The sequence below is a fragment of the Grus americana genome, chromosome 8 (assembly GCF_028858705.1).
Source record: "Grus americana isolate bGruAme1 chromosome 8, bGruAme1.mat, whole genome shotgun sequence".
NCBI lineage: Eukaryota > Metazoa > Chordata > Aves > Gruiformes > Gruidae > Grus > Grus americana.
Genome location: NC_072859.1, coordinates 7,444,418 through 7,463,923, shown reverse-complemented (window position 1 = coordinate 7,463,923; position 19,506 = coordinate 7,444,418). Strand labels below are relative to the sequence as shown.

The 19,506-nt window shown below is 52.4% G+C and overlaps 1 protein-coding gene across 4 annotated transcripts in view; it reads right to left on the bottom strand.

Annotated features, from left to right (window-relative positions):
• PBX1 (PBX homeobox 1) overlaps window positions 1-18,336 on the bottom strand; it is a 134,007-nt gene extending 115,671 nt beyond the window's left edge. For 3 of the 4 annotated variants that reach the window (XR_008578010.1, XR_008578009.1, XM_054833212.1), the window contains exons 1-2: window positions 17,346-18,336; window positions 14,647-14,720 (exon numbers count right to left, since the gene is read on the bottom strand). Coding sequence is in view for 2 of the 4 variants with exons in the window: in XM_054833212.1 (XP_054689187.1) it covers window positions 14,647-14,720; window positions 17,346-17,536 (265 nt within the window). In the remaining 2 variants the exon portion in view is untranslated. The remainder of the gene's footprint in view (window positions 1-14,646; window positions 14,721-17,345) is intronic. The other variant, XM_054833214.1, reaches the window with a different exon arrangement.
• Window positions 18,337-19,506: the final 1,170 nt, after the last annotated feature.

Here is a 19,506-nt window from a genome sequence, read left to right as displayed (position 1 = left end):
TTTGGTAGTAGTGAGAAGCCCAACCCCACATGAACCAGCCGGCACGTGCTGTCCGCTGGCACAGGGAGTCCTGCGACATTAAGCCCCACTCCACAGGGTACCCCTCAGCGGGGTACCCCCCATCGCCCGGGGGGGAGCCCTAAAGCCAGCTGAGACAGAAGACCAAGCCAAGACCAGACCAAGCCACCTTTTTTGGTGAGATGGAAGACCAAGCCAGAGCAATGCAGCCTGTAGAAACGGATGGGGACCAGGACCATGCACCCCCTCTTCCCTGTGGCAAAGCCTCCTGTTCCAGCAGCCTCCATCCCTCTGATCCGTAATGGCCCAGAGCCCCTTCCTTCCCCTGCTCCCAACGGGAGGCACACCCAGCGCTAAACACTGAGGCTAACTCCATCCGGTCCTCCTTCCCTATGTCTATTGTCGCTAAAAATTTATCTGGTTTCTGCCAAAAATAAAAATAATGCTGCACCTCCCCTCTGCCCTTCAAAGTAAAAGCAGCTCTGCTCCTCACGTGGGGAGGGGGGAAGAGGAGTTTAAACATGAGTCCCCCATCTACTCAGCACTGCTCCACTCCTCCTCCTCCAAGGACTTTCACACAGCCCTGTCCCGTCAGCCTGTCTGTGGCATTTGATTCCTGTCTGTCACTAAGTGATGAGGACAAAGGGTGAGGAGTCAGGAAAAGGTCTGAGCTACTTTGTTCATCGTCTGGATACGAACTTTGGATGAACTCCGTGGGGAAAGAGAAAAGCCGCATGGAGCTGGACGCACCGTGCATAGCGCTCTCTCTCCTCTGGAAAAAAAAAAAAAGGAAAAAAAAGAAAAAAAGAAAAAAAAGGCTTGAACAAGGGGAAGGGGTGGGAGGGAAAGGGAGAGAGGAGGAGAGCATTCCCCATCCCCATGGTGGCAGGCAGTCCTGAGAGCTCCCTGCTCCGAGGAGACAGAAGGATATTCAAACCGCCTTCCCAGGAGGCATGTTCAATAAAGCAGGATGCCAACGCAGCCTTTTCTCAAACAAATCTGTTAGCGGCGGGCCAGGGGCCAACCACAAGGGCTTGCTTTTTAAAGCAACCAAATGGGAATTTCCTAATAAAATAAAATTTTAAAAAAGCCCCACCGTGGCTCAGTTAAAGGGATGCTTGCTGGCAGCGACAAGAAGTATCGTATGCACAGACCTCTCTGGAAGCAGGAGAGGATGAAATACAGCACAGGACGGGGAACTTCGGGGCGCATCCAGGGCACTGAAGTACCCGCGTGCTCCCCTGGCCCCCCAGGCACCCACCTGCACAAACCTGGGGAGACGACTGCCCATAATGCAGTTACGTACCAGGGGTGAAGGTTTACAACCACGATCTCTGCCGTGCCGAACAAGGGAGAAGGCTCACCCTACGCCACAAGGGAGGCGATTTCCCTCGTGCTGACCTCGGGGACCAGGAAAAGCCACCGCAGGGCACGCTCGGCTCCTTTGCTTCACTCTGCTTTTCAGAGCAGAGCCAAACCAGTTTGCAAATGGAAAGCCCTGTGGTAGTCTCGCAAACATTAATTATGTCAGCCCCTCCTGGGCAGCAAAGCCACCACAAACTTTCTCCCGAACGGCTCTTGCCAAGCAGCCAAGATGCCCGCGCTGGGATCAGACACAGCCTCCATCAAGGATTATCAGCAAAGCCTACGCTCAAGATGTGCCAAGCCACACAGGAAAACGATTGCAATTGTACACGCAATTCTGCAGTGTTCACAGGAGACCTGCTGAGCACTGGAGGTGAAGGGTGCCCCAGACAAGCCACCCCACCATGCTGCAACACCCACTGAACGTGGGAGGGGACCCGCAGCCCCACGGACCAGTTGGGAACACGGTTCTGGCTCTGCCACCTTGCAGGTCTCTGCCTGAGGCACGAGCAGTTGGAAATCCAAGGGTCCTACTGGAGGCTGTTCACCACCAGCCTTCCCAGCACATCCCAGCAGAATGGGTGAACTTCCTCTGCAGGATGGGGGATCCTACGCAAGACAGACATCAAGTGGGTTACAAAACCCAGGAGAGCACCTGAAAGTAATCCATTAGAATATACCAGAGGTTACCCCGGATCCCTCGTCTCCCTACTAGCCACCAGCAAATAAAAAAACAACTCTGTATGAGAAAGCTCTGCTTGGGACACGACCACAACAGCCCTGCACGCTGCAGCAGCCCAGCTGTAGAAGACACGGGTGAGACCTCCTCGACCAGGCACACAGCAGCTGGCAGGGCACACGTTCCCCTTCAAGGTGGGAGAAACTTCGTCCCTTGTGTGGTGCCCAGTGCAGGAAACTGAGAGCTGCAAAGATGGTCACGGGAACAGCTAATCCCAGCTCTGGTCTCGCCTCTCTGCTTGGGAAGATGATTACTCACCACCAGGACTCTTGGAAGTGGAAGGGATCAAAGGCTTGGTTTCATTGACCCACAGCTACGTACAGTCCCAGCCCTCCCAAGGTCCATCAGCTGCGCACCAAGACAATGACTAGGGAAAAAAAGGAAGAGGAAGGGGAAGGAAGCACATTTCTGCAGGGAAACAACCCATCCGTGGAGGCTGGGAAGGCAGGATCCTCCCTCACAGCCACCACCATGTCCCGGAGGACCACATGTTAGGGGGTAACTCCAGCATCTCGAAGGCACTGCCCAGGACCTCTGACAGAGAAACACTGATCTCCTCCAGGCACAGCCAGATCCTGGGGACTGCCTCTAAAGTACATAGCAGAGCGTGCCAGGGCAAATCGACTCCACAGAGAAGACCTCAGCCCATTTGGAGGAGTTTGTTCCACCGCTCGCTCCAGAAAAGTCCAAAAAACTCCTCTGGCAGTGGAAGGGACCCATCCTCAGCAGCCCAGCCAAAGCAGCCTGGCTCGAGGCAACAAGCTCCCGACAGGGAGAACCAGACAGAAGGAGAAGGGAAAAAACTGGACAAGATGTCGGCTGGATGGGCCAATAATCCCATTTGCAGAAGGTGGGTGCTCAGGGAGGAGATGCTGGTGCTGCTGGATCCAGGGCTGTTTTGAGAACAGCAAGAGGAACAGAGGGAAAGAGAGGGGGCAGGGGGAAGAGAAAGTAAAAGAAAACAAATCTGCTTTATTATTGCCTGAAACCTAAGGAGACTGATTAAAGCAAACAGCCCCCCTGCCCCTTCCAAAGGGTTGTCTCGTCTGCTTCCTAAATCTGATTCCCATTTGTCTCTATATGGTTCTCATTTGTTCTTCATTTAGGTCTCCTCCACGCTCCTCACTGAACGCAAGAGAGCACTCCGGAGAGCCGCAGGAATGGGCTTCCCCAGGGAGGGCAATCGCTGACCAGGGTCAGACCCAGCACTAGCGCCTGCGTCGACGGAGGAGATGTGGCAGGAGGGAGGCAACAGGCAACGTGCAATGGGCAAGAGGCTGAGGAGATCCTTGGGAAGAGCTGCCTGAGGAAGGACAGCATCACTACCCAAACATGCTGATGGGAGCCCGGCTGCCTCTGGGGTAGCAGACCTGGCATCCCCGAAGGGTAAAGCAAAAGCATAAAAAAAAAAAAAGCAAAAGGGACCAGGAAGAGGGGATGCAGCACGAGTGGAGACCCACCACACGAGCAGTTTCCCTCTTCATCAGCAGACGGCCTTCTGATTAAACAGGAGCTTAAAAATTACCCAAACGGAGCTCCTTCCAAACACAAACTGCAGGGACCTCTCCTAATTGCGTAGCTCCTTTCTCAATCGCAGCCTACATACGTACGATGAAGCAGGTCCATCCGCCGCCCTTGCCTACAGCTGCATGCCTCGGCACGCAGGACCGGCGCGCTCCCCGGCGTCGGGGCTGGAAGCACCGCTGCCATCGCAGCCCTCCCGGCACTCGCCTTCTGCCCTGGCCGTTAGCCCCTCGAGCACCCAGCCAGCCGGGCACGCTGCCTTCGCCAAAGGACATTTCCAAAGCTTAACCAAACATGGCAGAAAAAGGGAAATAAAAATCTGTCCTTCCACCCGTGTGTACTTCGCCACCTGCCTCCGGAGCATGGAAAGAGTAGGGACTGCCCCTACCACCACCCTTCACTGTGTCTTATCTTCTTCCATATGAGTTGTGGGTTTTTCCACAGTAAATGATCCCCATTTGCCCTTGGAATATTCTCCCTAAGCCTCCAGCCAAGCCATTGTACCGCCGCACGTGTGGTCCTACCCCAGGAGCCCACGGCTTTCTAGACCCAGATGCAGAAGAGCCATTTCTAAGTAGAAGTCCCACCCCTGGCTGCACATCTCCTGGGCACGCGCCGCAAACCTATCCGAATGGAAATACAACACCCTTTGCCACAATAAAAACCAACCACCCGCTGCCCAAACAATCCATCCACCCCAAGAAGAAACTGAGCAGGACCTGAGCTCTCCATGGCCAGGGCCAACCCTGCATCCACCCAACAGAGTAGGGTCCAGATGGTTGCACAGGTACCATCACGCTCCCTAACATCGTTAGATGGTTGCACAGGTACCATCACGCTCCGTAACATCGTTTTCGCCCTCCTGCTTGCTGCCCAGGCAGAGGACGCAGTGCCCATCAGCCGCTCTCCCCACTCCCTCCTGCCTGCAAGGAAAGCAGAGCCCCCTGACCTTCTCCACCGCATCCCCCCAGCCCCTCTGCAGCTTAAGCAGCCCAGGTGCGCAAATGTTACCCAATGCCCTCGCTGGGTGGAAAGTAAATTCCACCCAACGGGGGAAATGCCAGCCACGGTCAGACCCTGGGATGTGCAAATAGCAACTGGGGACCTTCGGGAGAGGAGCAGCTCGGGCCCAGGCGGTCCTACCGATAATCCTTCTTGGGATGCCTCCTCCAGAAGCTCCCGTAGCAGAGGAAGGATGCTAATTTGACTATTTGAGGGAGTTGGGGGGGGAAGATAAATTAAACATTTGTTATTGCGCTAAATGACCTTTTCAGCCGCTTGGGGACAGAATTGCACTGGGGCTTCAGAGCGAGCTACGGCGGGCACTGCTCGCTCCCTGCACACGATGCTTCGTTCCTCCGGATGCATTTAAGGGGCTCTGTGCCCCCCTAGCCACCTCTGCCCACCCAGAGACAGAGCTGAGAAACAGCCTTTTTGGAAAATTCTGCATGGAGTAGGGAGGACAAAACGGCCTGCTAAGAGCTTGCTGAGCAAAGCACTTCAGCCGGCTTCATTTCACATCACCGAAAACGTAAATCAGGGAATTGCTCCGCGGGTTTTTCTCCATTAAGCGAGGTATATTGCAACTCCCCTTTCCTACCGCCGATACCGATCGACACTTCACATCTGCTGACCAGATCTAACAGCCATGATTTTCCGGGAGAATAATACATTCGCCGAAAACACCATTCCTGCCACCTGCTCCCCCCCAGACACGCAACCGCACCGGGAGCGGGGCCGCGGCAGGCTCCTCGCTCCCAGCAGGCACACGCACAGCGCAACGCAGCAGCCAGAAGCTTAACAAATTCAGATCAGAAATAAATAGGCAGCTCCTTGCAAAGCAAGGGTCATAAACCCTTCAAAACACCACCACCACCACCAGGGTGGCGGAGCACGTCCCGCTGCCTGCAACTTTCTTACACAAGACCAAACGCCCTTCTGGAAAGCAAAAGCTTCATGAGAAACATACCGGGGAGGCTGTGTCCTGCGCTATGAAGTCAGGATCGATGGCCGCGACTCCTTCCAGCTCATTTCTTTTACCCTGTGAACTGTGCCTTTCGTCTAGAGGTTTGCAATAATCATATTATTACAAATTAATCATATTATTGCAATATTAATATTATTATTGCAATAATAATTTTCCATATAAACATCCCCCTCCCAAATAAAAAAAAAAAGGACTAAGTTAAAGCACTTGCAACCTTTTAAAATTAGAGACTTAAAAGCCAAATGCAAAGCTTAAAGACAGAGAGTGATCCATCCAGGTATTGTATCATTATTAATGTTTCACCAGAGAATCACTGCACAGGGAGAGGGGGGGGAAAAAAGGCTGTGTGTAAACAAGCAAACGTACACCCACCAGCCACTTGGGTTTTGAAACATTAATGTTGAAATTAGAAAGGCACATTTCAGAGAGTTATGGGCAGATTCGCTTTCATTTTGGCTCCAGCCTTGTAAATATCAAATGTCAAAGGAAACAGTCGTGCTGAATTAAGGGAGAAAAATCCCCATGCTGCAGAGACGTGGCCGGGATCGGGACCGTTGGGAAAGGAGCAGCACCCAGCAAGGAACACTTTGCAACTGGAAGGGTATTTTTGCCGGTTAACCTGCCACCGCTAATTTTGCTAATCGACATCACTCTGGAATTTCAAAATGTTATCCAACCAGGAGAGAAAGTTGATTTTCCTCTTCTGATAACGAGGACAGGCAGACCAGCCAGGCTGGGCCAAATGCGGCGTTACAAAACGCTGCCTGTAAAACTGAAAATGGGACATGGAAATGATGAACTGAGTTTCTGGGCTTGCACGCAGGTGAGAAACAAAAATCCAGCCACCAACGTTAAGACAGGCTGATCCCACTTGCAAAGGCAGATCCGCTCGTTTTTCACCAAGGCTGAAGTAAAATGGCAAAGTTATCATTTTAGATTAGTGTGGCTCCTCGCAGCACTGGCTGTTCCAAGGGTTTTCAATTTATCAGCATATTTAAAAAAAAAAAAGGGGGGGGGGTGGGAAAAAGCCCATCAGCTTAGGCTAAGCAAAAAAGCTATTTTGGGTAAGGCTTCTCCTATAAATAAAAGGCTGGGCAGGGAGAGGACGGTGACAACATGCTGCTCGCTCAAGGTGTCAGAGGGGATTTCTATTATCCACGCTGGCGACCTCCCCAAAACGCTGAGAAGCGGCGACAGCACACAGGCAGGCACAGCAGCCTGGCGAGGTGGCTTCCCCCACAGCCGTCCCCTCAATCGGCTGCCGGTCCTCCTGCCACCTCGCCTTTGCCACCAAGAAAAGGAGCCAGTAAAAGCAGCTTTCTGTTCCAGCTTTAAAAAAAAAATATATATATATATAGGGGCAGGGCTCACAAACACAAGGCCAAGAGATTTAATTCTTCAGTGCTTTTGGGGTTTTTTTAATTTTTTTTTTTTTTTTTTTTTTAAAATCGACAGTTGCAAACCAGTAATTCCAGCCCAACCGATCCCCCAGCATTGGGAAAAAGCATCACCCGAGTCCCTCCCCAGCCCCGCCACCAGCCTGACAACACCACGCTTTAATGTATTCAGCCCACAGCCTCCTCAGGCCACGGCTTTCTGTAATTTATCCCTATACCGCCCGCCACCTTGTATTATTTAAGTTGCCGGGGGATGTAACACCTCCAAGACAGTTTTCAGGAGAAGCCGCTGACCGCCCGGCCCACAAAACCATCATTTTTTGTTTCAAACAGGGTTCCCAGCAGATGCTCCCCAAAGGCGACGTGGCGAGAGGAGGGATTTCACGGAAAACCCCTGATGCTGATGCCTCCGGAACACGCTGGGGAGGCGACGGTCTGCAAAGCACCACGCAGCACCAACGAACGTGCAAGGCACCCAAAAAAACAGGGATGCTCCCACAGCTCCCAGGTTCTGATGGTGGGTACAGCCTCAGCACGCGGTACCCGCTGGCAGCATTGGGGTGCCACATGTGACCCCAGGGGCCAGGAACACTTGTCAGTCTGACCGGACCGGGATCATCTCTGGGCGAAAGCGATGTTTGGGAAAAGCAAAGGACGCAGATTGAAGTTGGTTTATTAGATTATGGACAGCCCCATGCAAATAGGGCCATATTGATCCGGTCTGCAAACACCTGGCTGGGAATACAAGCAGCCCCTGAGTATACAGAAGCTGCTGGAGATTATTAACCAGATCCATTGCTGTAAATCACATTACCTCCTTCCAAACCCTGACCCAGCACCGAGTCCCCCGTGCTAGGTGCCGTACAGCGCACATCCTTGCGGCACGAGGGAGTATCGCTTCTCCCTGCCCGGCACCCAAAAGCCCAAAGATTCAGCCCAGAAGCACGGAGCCCCGCAGGGGTATCTTGCTCTGGGGTCCGTGAAGCCAGGGCTGCGCAGCCCACCTTCCCCACAGCAACCCCCAAAGCACAGCACAGCACGTTACCAGGAGGGTGAAACTCGCTGTATAGGAAAACTGCCCCAGGAATGCAAGAGAGGAATAAAAAATTTAAAAAAAAAATAAAAAAGGTGAAAAAAAAAAAGGAAATATCGCGTCTTCAGATGCGAACTCACCCCCTGCTCCCAGTGGGTACCTGGTATTTTGCACAAGCTGCAAACCACCCCTCTAGGCTGTCTTGCCTCCCAAAGCACCCCGACTCTAAGTGCAGGAAGGAAAAAATACTAGTAAAATGCTTAACAGCACATTTCCAAGAGATCACGAAATCCTTTGCGGAGCTTCATTAGCAGAGAAGGCGGCAGCTCCCGGACTGCAGGAGCAACTGGGAAACAAGATGCTGAACCAAAGGCAGAGAAGGAATCCCATGTTCCTCCCTTCTCCCCACCAAAATCCCCAGCTCTGATTCAGCAGAAGTGCCGACGGCAGCGTAGCCTAGTGTATCTCACTGCAAACGAAACCATTTACGTTTAAACCACCACCCTGCTCCCCTAAAGAATTGCTGCATGCAGTAATTTCCTTGTGACAGGGGGGAAAAAAAAAAGCCATGATGAAATTGTCTCGGAGTTTCTCTGCGTTTTGTTTACAGCCACTGCCCTCAAACACAGGGCTGGCACACAGCGTGCGAGCCTGCTAACGGGAATAAATCTAACATTTGAGATCATTTAGAAAAGCTCTGCTCGCAGACAGTCAACGCTCCGAGGGGGAAATCCCTTTGCAGGTCTCAAATAAGGGAACTTGAACCATTTTTCCCTGGAGAAATTTAGGCCTGAAAGATCTTCCGAGTTTCTCGTTTGGAGTTACAAGGCCCGATAACAAGATCTCTTTCCCTGGACTCACCCCCACCACTCTGACTGCTGCCAAAACTATTTGGAGGTGAGGGGAGACGGAGCAGAGAGACCCCCATGGCAGCGGGGAAGACCCCTAACACGTTCACGTTAAGAGGATGCTCTAGTTAGCTGTTACTGATGCACACCCCAGGTTAACACAGATATTTTTCCAGCACGCGTTAATTGAGCACGAAGACTCCTTCTCCTCTGCGCCGTGCCCAGTGCTGTCAGCAGGCAGCATTCAAAGAGCGGGCTGCCGGCACGGCACCCCCTCCTTCCCCGGACACACACACACCCCCAGTGGCCACCGCTACCCAAAATCTGCTGCAAGCAAAGGCCGGAAGGCTTGGGAACATGGGATCTCATCCATCCCCCAGGAGCAAACAGATGGGGCAGGGAGCGATGGGACCCAGCAGACCCTCCAAGAGCATCCTCCTGGTCTGCTGCAATCACAGCAAAGTTTACTCGACATTGAGCACCCACAAAAAAAACAAGCCTTGAAACTAAACGGAACAGGTTTGCTCCTGTACTCCCCAAATTGTGGGGAGCCTCTCAGGGGCAGTAACGTCGTGCCAGACCAGGACCGGGTCTGATTTCTCCGCTTTGTCATCAGGACCAAGGGGGAGGAGGTGGGAAGAAGAGCCCGCTGGCAGCCCCGTGCTTCCCACCTCCTCCCCTGGAGGATTGCAGAAGGCCAATTTTGATTAAACTAATTAAGCCTGCTCCGTTCAAAGAGCTCCAACCACATGCTACCAGGGGAGAGGAAGAAAATATAAAGTGAAAATGGAAAAAGAGAAATCTCCCTGCAAGTACGCTCCTCCAAAGCTATCCATCCCTGGCAGATCCCTGATGGGCAACGCCACGCTGGGGGAGGAAAGCCCAGAAAAAGGACTCACTGCAGCGACACAGGTCCAACCCCAAAGACCCTGGTCCTTCCAGCCAGTCCCCGGAGATGGTCACTCCTCTTGCAGTAATACAGCCTTCCACCAAGCCAAGGTCTCGGAGAATCTGCCTTCCCTCCCAAACCATCCTCATCTTCCAGCCCCTTGCACGTTCCCTTCCCTCCTCTCCCTTGAAGACAATCAGGTTTCTGGAAGCAATTTAATTGTGAGCTGCAAAGAGGCTTCCTCGGGCAGTGCTGGCTGGATGCCCTGCTCTCCCAAAATGTTTCGCTTCCTCCCCAGGGCAGCCACACCAGGGACACAGCAGACCCTGCCCCTGTGGGGAGCCTGCCCGGATGGGAGAGAAAAGCATCACTTCAGCCTTCAAAGCCTTTCAACTGGAGAAAAAAACCCCAATAATAATAACAAATTTCAAAGCAAATGCTTCCTCCCCTTTGAAGGGCAGGAGGGAGAGGGCTGGACCTGCCAAGAGCAGAGCGGGGACCCCGATCCTCTGGGGCTGGGGCACGAGCACTTTCATTATGAGCTTTTGCAGAAGCAGAATGAAGCCTTAGGTGCAAAAATTGCATTGAAATTCAAATCGGGGTGTTTAACTCTCCCCTGCGCCTTGGGAAGCCTCCTGGAAATGCAGGATAAGGAGGAGGGCAGGGTTTGAAACCCTAGAGAAGGGCTGGGGGGGGGGAAGGAAAGCAAGCTGCTCATCCTACCCTGTGAAAAACTTCATCCGAGGGGCCTTGGACTTGCCAACGTACCCCGCTTACAGCTCTGCCCTGCACCCCAAAACCACCGGCACTGCACGCACCGCGGCTGCCCCTCTTCTCCCCGTGCCGCTCATGGTGGGGCTTTAGGGGGGGGGGGTGGGGAGAGAAGGGAGGGAGGAAGAAAGAAAGAAACCCCATATCGTAATTGCTATATTAAAGAGAAATAGCAGGCAAGAATAATAAGAGAGGTGTCAGAAGTGAAATACAGTAACAGACATTAAAAAAAAAAAGACTACAGTTCTGCGATGGGGGTGTTAATTGAACACAGAGCTGGAGAGAACAAAGGGGTGTTAAGGAAGAAAAGAAGGGGAAAAAATCCTACCTCCTCCAAAGACCTGATTTGAGTTAAGTTTGGTGAAGATAATGCACAGGGAAAGGTAGCTAAGAGGCACCTTATATAGCTATTATGTTCTAAAATTAAAAAAAAACAAACCCATTATTCAACAACAATTGCACAGCTAATCAGTGCTGTCTATAAATACTCCCCTTCTTAAATTCCCCCCGTTGGTGGCACGTACATTATTCTTTTAAACCTGAATTCCTTCAACACAGAAGGGCAAGGCGGGGGGGCATGTGTGTGTAAGAAAATAAAAATCGGGAGATTTCAAATACAAAGTCAGGGTCTTTTTAAGAAGTAGAATTTGCCCGATGCCCTCACCTCCCCCAAAAGAGCGGAGAAAGTGAAACGATGGGAAAAGCTCTTAAGGAGGAGGAATCAGATTAAATGGTCATATATCCTGCGCTCAGCCGCTCCCCGCCGAACGAGATGGGAGTTGGGAAAGGCTCACAGCTGAAATAGATGCTGCTGCATTTTGACAGCAGATATTTTCCAGTTTGCCATCCAAGGACCCCACGTCTGCGTACGCCTTGCCTGATTCTTCTGCTTAGCTATTCTGCTCATGCAGAGAACAGCTTAAAAAAAAATACATACCAAGAGAGAGGGGGGAAAAAAAACACCAAAGGGGGGGAAAAAAAAAAAAGGCTATGAAGACAGAGCCCCTACCCCTGCCTTCTAACTTTTTATAAATCAACAATGCAATTTCCGATTTCAATCCCTATTGACGGAGGAATCAATTGTATTTAGGACAACAATGCCTCCCATTTCCATAATTATTATTCCAAAAAGCCAGCCAGCCATTTGAAGGCAGTCCTGCCCCTTCCCTCGCAACAAAGCGACCAACAGCAAGTGAAAACACACCAAATGAACACCGACAACTTATACGTATATTTAAGCGGCAATTTAATTTCCCCCCCCTTCATGCTCCCGCTCGGATCAAACCTCTCAACTTCTGTTACTTTTAACCAGACATCACCCCAAAAGCAGCAATCTCCAGGTTACAGACAAAAGATAACCCACCGAGCTATTATTGTTTTTATTTTTAAAAGTGTTTATAAATGCTTTAAAACAACTGAAGAGCCCGAGTGCAAAAGGGAACTCTTTGGCCAATACAGACGACCTCTTTTTCTAAGAACTTTATGGACACTTTGGGTTTGCTCAAGACAACGTTAACGCTATGAAATATTAGCCATAACGTTGCGAGAGACGGTGGTAAAGTCTCCATAAGGCTCTGGAGTCACTTAAATCAGGCAGTGGGGTAACCGAACGCACATTTCTGCACATCATAACGCCGGGGGGAAGATGTACGCACGCACTTTCAAACACCCACCAGTGACCACAAACAATCACCAGGATTTCAAAGGCGACACATGCAAAAATCTGGGAAGCAAACTGGAAAGCGGGAAGAGAGAAGTTGGTTCAACTTTCACGCCGCTGCCCACAAGGAAGGAGTAAGCAAACAGAAGCAGGCAGTACCCTCAGCCCCAGAAAAAACACGGCTAACTTCCTCCTAGCATCGGGCCCACAAAGCAACAATTTAAAAAAAAAATAATAATAAATAAAACAAAACCATCTGGCCGTTTGCTTCTTTACAATGTGCGGCTTTTGGGGATGCAGATGGGGGAGAGGGGAGGAGGTCTTTGAATTTGCAAAGTAAAAATAATTCACTGTAAATCTCTCCGAGGGTAGATAAACAACATTCCAAAAGCCATCTCAATTCAACCTCTTTGGAGCCCTCTGTACAGCAGCCCCGTAGCCAAGTAAACCAGGCACGACAGCAACAAATAAAATTAAAAAAAAAAAAAAAAAGTCAGACAGCCCCAGTTCACACCTGAATATCCTTTATTTCCAGCAGCATGCTTCACCCTATACCACCCCTCTTGATTTTCCGTAGCAGACAGAAATTATCCCACCCGCTATGGGTATGTGCGGCTCCTCATCCCTCCCCAGCTCGCCGGGATCCCTCGGCATCCCCGAGGTCCCCTGGATTCCCCACCAGGTTTGGTCCGAGCAGATTCCCCATCCCTTAACTTTGGGGCTGCACTGATAGCAGAGCCAAGCGGGGATTAATTGGTTATCCTGCCAAAAAAGTACCCCATACAGACAACAGCATCAAATACACGTGGAGAAAAGGCAAACATTTTCATTACTCACACAAAATAGACACAGAAAGAGAGAGGAAGGAGAAGAACTTGGTGGCTCCTTTTTTTTTTTTTTGAGATGGCACGCAGGGAAAGACTATAAAACCACCCATAAAATTTATCTCTAGGCAGACTCCCTCACGTTACATCATATGAACTCTACGGAGGTTCCCGTACCGAACCCACTGCTTGATATTATGGGAATTCCGTAAGGAAGGACTCCTCGGGAAGGTCAGACCCGGCCACGCAGCCGTGAGGACTTCAGAGAGCCGAATGCCATCGGTAGGTGCTTTGTCTGGGCTACACGCTGCACAAACAACCTTTAACAAAGGGCCCCCTTAGTCATTTTATATATATTGCAAGAGTCAAGTAATTGTATTTTCAATCAGCTGCTCACGCTAGGAGGTTATATATATATTTAAGAAAGAAAAAAAAATAAATAAGACCCAGATTCAGGTTTCCAAAAGCTGTTCCCCTTTTATGTGTAACTATCAATGTATATCAACTGGGTGTGCAATCATATTTATTGTCACTTTCATTCATGTCATGCCCTTGCTTATATGGTTTAGATATGAATTATTGACTGTTACAGTCCTTGTTGTAAAAAGGGGGGGGGGGGGGGAGAAGTCAAGTACTTTGCAGCGTGCTAAAACAAGGCAGCTGGATCGGCATGAAAAAGCCCGCCGATCGCCGCTGGTCGGCTCAGAAAGCCAACAGCAGAGATGAAACACCACCCCCCCCCATGCCAAATGTCCAACTTTGCCCCCATTTTTTATTAAAAAAAAGAAAAGGAGGAATTCCGACAAATATAAATAAATAAGTGGTGCATGTTGCTAAATGTCCTTCCCTGAGCATCTGTTGTTTAAGATCACCCTTGATTGATGACTGCTATTTTTTAATTGTTGCTTTTAAAATTTAAATGCCCCCCTGGGATGTGTTATAAGTGTGTTAGTACATGGTAGGAGGTCTGGAAAGTGGGAAACGGCAGAACCAACGCTCTCATGCCATTAGCTTCTTTAGAAGCCTGAGAACACCCCATGCCATAAAACAACAGTACCCTAAAGTAACTAACAATCTAATATATTGCTTTCACTAAAGGCAACTGACAACTCGCTCTTACGTGAGCTAGTCTGGATGATTGGCAGACAAGAGCATTTTAACCCTTTCTTTAAAAAAAAAAAATAGAAACCTTTATATTTACTTGAATAGTAATAGTAGTAAAACTGCACAATTTCATTGTGTTGGGTTTTGTCCCCTACTCTGTATTCAGATTTTTTTTTTTAAACAGTGCCATGTCTTAAAGAAGAAACTAGAGCAAGAGAGAAATCACAAGGGTTTTGATTTTTTCTTCTCCCCAGAAAAAGCAATAAATAAAAAGAGGCTATACAATAGAAATTAAACCACGATATTTTCCCTTCCAGACACAAACCACATCATGCAAGTCCACTGCCAGAAGCATTAAATAACAGTGAGTTATTTCTCCCCACTTAAATACTGCTACATGGGGAGGAAGGGGCACAAACGTAGTGGAATAAAACCCCCAAAAAGCAAAAAGAAAAATAACACAGGAGCAACAGCACTGATTTCCTACCTGTTTTTTCTTTGATTTCACACAAGACATTAAAGAGGGCTGGCTTCATCCTGTGGCAGTTTAAAGCGTGTTTCCTGGAGAGAAAAGGAGAGAGGGGAGGGTGAAGTTAGGATGTCACCACGAGGAACAACTTTCCAAATTCACGCCGGCTGGCGCCTGCGTGCCGGAGGTGGGGGGGACACGTTTGAGCCCCCTTGGCCCCGCCACCATCCCCTCTAGGACTTGAGCGCCGGGGCTGCAAACAGCCACCGACCCGAGGCAGGGGAGATGAATTACGCCGATTTAGGAACGGTTTGAAAATCGCCTTTGCCACCGAGCGGCTCCCTGCGCCGGTGCGAGCCAGGCAATGCACCGAGCTGAAGCCAGCAGCTTTTGGGAGCCAAGTTCGGTTCAACTGTCTTATTCAATACAGAGAGAGAGAGCCGGGCTCTCTCCGTCCCCCATCTCTGATATTAAACCCAGCCATCGGCTTTATTAGGCTCGTCCTGCAAGGCAGAGAAGAAATAAAGCCCCCCTTGCCCCAGCGCTGGAAACATCCTCTGCTTAGAGCTGTCAGTTCGGGGAATTTCAGCGCCCAATTTGGAGACACACGTACGGAGAGAGAAACCCATTCCTCTGCCTCCATGCTACTTACATCCAGCTCATTTGCAGGTGTTAAAATTTAATTCTTTACAATTGGGACGGTAAACATATTTAAATAACACAGCTGGCTGCTTCTGGGAAGGAGGGCGTGCTATTCAATGCCTTTCTTTTTGGCTGCTGTTATTTCAGAGCTGACCGTTCTCCTGTGGATTTTGAGGAAAGGAGAGAGTTGGGGGGGGTGGGGGTGTGCACGGATGGTTTTAATCGACTGGTTTTAAAACTCTGCTGCTGAGGCAAAGAAACAGTATGATTTTGTATTTTCTCTTAAGCCGTACGATCATTTAGCCAAGGGTTTAGTTGTATAAAGGGCTGCTGCTATCAGGCACCGGTTACGGGATTTCTGTTTACCAACCGAAATTACACGCAAAGACGATGTGAACATCTGGCAAACATTCACACTACTTACCCCACCACCCACAACATGTTAAAAAGATTTATATATCTGATGAAGTCTCTCAAAGGTATATACCCTTGCAGAACCACAGAGTCCCCTTATCAGCACACCCAGATGGGTGCAGACATTTGAGCATACACAAATCACGTACATATGCTGTAGGGGCCCTCTTACAAATAATACTGGCACTTTGCATCTTCCCAAAACTTCATTTAAAAAAAAAAAAAAGAAAGAAAAGAGGCAGAAAAACAACTGTGCAATAGTAGGATGGATGGAAGAAATGTGAAGCCAAACATCACCGATAAATACAGTGTGTTTGGCAGCTCAGAATTAAAAATAATAATAAAAAAAAAGTACTGTGAGGAAGCAGCTGAAACAGTCCAGCAAGACAAACCCACAAAGCCTTCTCCTAGCTCTGTTCTGCTTTGGTTTTATTGATTTGATTAACCACACTAAATTACCCAGGCAGGAACAAACACAATTCCTGCAACTTTCCGAAGGAAGATCCCCTCGCTGCCCCAGGTCTGGCCGGGGAGAAAGTACACGATTTCCTTCTCCTAACAGCTACTCTGCCCCTGCAAGAACACAGGAAAATTAAGAAGATCAGCCCAGCAGCAAGCCTTTTCGGTAAGCGGGAGCTTTATGCAAGCTGGGAAGGTGGGGAGAATGTAAGCTGAGGTGTGGAGGGGGTACTTTTATCCTTCGGGAAGTTCTTACTAAGCGAGTTTTGGGGCTGCGCGGTGCGTTTTTCCAGGAACAATGTATTCTAGCAATCTGCTCCAGCTCGGGGCACGAACGCCAGGGAAAGGCCACCACACCTAGCAGCCCTGCAGCCCACAAGAAATTTCAAGTGTACCCCAGGCAATTCGGGGCAACTTTTTTTCTCTATTATTCCGTCAACTGTGCCTTCAATTCGGGGATTATTCCCCCCCCCCCTTAACTTTTGCTAGCGCCTTTGAAGGTGTCTATTAGGTTGCGCTCCTTGAAGCCGGGGGCAATTTGGTTACCGGCTTTTACAACCTTTTTTTCTTCCCTTTTAAATACCTCTGCAATTAAGAAAAAAAAAATAAAAAAGGTAAAAGCTTCTATGTGCATCCTCCAAGCACAAAACCACGGCCTTAAAAATAACAGCACTACAGGGCCCTAAAAAAGAACATAATTAACACCCCTTAAAAAAAAAAAAAACCAAACCCGGAGCAGCACTTTGTGCCTCTTTCGGAGGAGCCCAAAGCAGAGCCCCCCGACGCTCCAACAACCCTCTCCTCCGGAATTAACCCGTACCCCAAAAAGGCCGGGGAAGAGCCAGGCCGCCCGCCCGGCCGAGCCCGGGACCTCCGGAGGGGAAGGGGTGGGATGGAAGGGGGGGGGGGGGGGGGGCGGCTGCGGGCGCTGCGACCCCCCAAAACCGCCACCAAGTTGGGGAAGGGGGGGGGCGGGGGGGGGGAAGAATGGGAAAGAAATTAACCCGTCCCCTTTCCCCCTCCCCCCCCATGTCCCGAATCTCTCGGCAGCAGGAACCCCCCCGTCCCCGCACCATGCGCCCCGCGGCCGGGCGCGCTGCCCCCGCCGGACAACAAAGGCCGGCCCGGGGCGCGGGGGAAACTTCCCCGGCACCTGCCTCCCGCTCCCTCCCCGCCGGCCGGGGCCGGGCCGCCGCTCTCACCTGGCCTGCGCTTCGTCCAAACTCTGGTCCGTGATGGTCATGATCTGCTGTAAGATGTCTCCGATGTCCTGCTTCCTGCCTGCCTCCCCCTCCGCCCCGCCTGGTCCATCCTGCATGTGCTGGGACAGGCCCGGGTGCCCCGGCATCCCCACCCCGCTGTGCGTGTGCATCAGCCGCGGCTGGTCATCCATCGCCGGCCCCCGGCCCCCGCTCCGCCGCCGCCGCCTCCTCCTGCCCTGGCTGCCGGGAGCGGCGCGGCTGGGCTGGCCGCCTGGCTCCTCGCTTTCTTTTCTTGCTCGCTTTCTTCTTCTTCTTTCCTCCCCCCTCTCCTCCTCCTCCTCCTCCTCCTCCCCAGCCTCTTCCTCTTCGCTTTTTATTTATCCTTCACGCTGGCGCCCGGCTCCGCGGCGGAGAGGAAGAGGAGGAGGAGGAAGGAAAAATGTTAAAAAAAAAAAAAGAGAGAGAGAAAAGAAAGAGGGAAAAAAATCCCTTTGGCTGCTGGAGGAGGAGGGAGGAGGGAGGGAGGGAAGGAGGGAGGAGGAGGAGGAGGAGGGAGGGAGGGAGGGAGGGAGAGGGGGGGGGGTTCCGGGGAAGGGAGGGGAAACGGCGGCGACTCCAAAAGCAGGGCAGCTCAGCCCCGCGCCCGGGGAGGCAGCGGGCGGGCCGGCGGGGCAGGGGCTGCGCCCGGGGAGGCGGCGGCGGCGGCAGCAACGGCCGCGGCGGGGCGGAGCGGGGCGGCCGCCCGCGATGGCAGCGCCGGGGCTGCCGGGGCCGGAGCGCGGCGGAGCCCCCGCGCTCCGGGGGAGGGCTCCAAACTTTCCCCCACCCTCTGGCCGGGCTCGGAGCTGGCTGGCGGCCCGCACCGCTCCGCGGCCGAGCAGCGGGGCCCCCCCCTCCGCCGGGCCTGCGCGCACCGCTCCCGGCCCTCGCCGCCTGCTTTTGTTCGGCTCCGGACTCCTCAAACTGGCACGGAGGAGCCCGGGGGGCGGGGGGAGGAAGGGGCAGCGGCGCCTCCCCGCCCCCCCGGCCCCATTGGCGGCTGCGGCGGGAAGGCCGGCCCCCGCGGGCCGCCCCGCCTCCTCCGCGGCCGCCCGTCAATCTCCGGGTTCAGAGGTGGGCCGGGGGCCGCGCCCCGCCCGCGCCTTAAAGCGGCCTCGGCCGCCGGCCGCAGGGGGAAGGGGATGGGGCAGCGCGGCAGCCTGGCGGGGCCTCGGCCTGCGGGGCACCCCCAGCCGCCTTCACCCGCCGCCGTGCACCGCTCTCAGCGTCTGCCCCGGCCCCAGCTCGGGCCCGGGCCCGGGCCCTGGCCCGCCTCCCAGCTCCCCGCAGAGCCGTGCCCCTCAGCCCCCCGTTTCCCCCCCCCCCCGCCCCCAAGGCAGCCTCCGCGCCTCCTCGCTGCCCCCCGCCGGCCAGCCGGCTCTGCCTCCTCACGCCGTCCCCGCATCGGCCCCGTTGCTCCGGGTGGGAGCGGGGTCCCCCGCTCCGCTGTTCCCCTGGGGAGCTCCCCTCTCACCTCAGCCGCTGGCATCTCCTCACGGTGCCATTTCCCTCCTTCCCGGCCCCACGAGCGGGGCCTTCCCAAGCACGTGGCGCAGGCCGGCAGTGCCGCATCCCACGCCCGATGGCCCCACGCCTGCCCGAACGGGGCAGGGGAAGCTAGGAGGGGTCCCAGGGCCACCAAGACAGCCATTCGGACCTGCGTGTCCCGGCGCTCCGGAGGGAAGCGCTTCCCAGCCCCGTTCTGCATTCCCGGGATCTGAGACTGTCCTGTGGCCAAACACCTCGACTGGTGAGCAGGGATGGTCCCGAGACAGGGCTTGCCTGCAAATTTGTATTTAAAAAAAGAATAAATAAAAGGTAGTTACGGTGATACAAGGATTTCTTGCGTGGGAGATGATTTCATCAGGTTGTCCCTGTTCTCAGCTCCGAGGGTTGCCAGCTCCAGGCTTCTCGTAGCGCGAGGGAAGACGGACCCAGCCCCCGGTTCCGGACCTCGGCGCGGGTTGGGGAAAGAGCCATCAGGCTGATTGCAAAGAGGGGGAAAAAAAAAAAAAGGCAATTGTTTTGCTTCCACTCTTCCTTTTTAATGAAACACTTTCCAGTGTTTTAAGCAAAACATGACTCTTCATTTTGAAATTTCCTTTCGAACCATTAAAATATT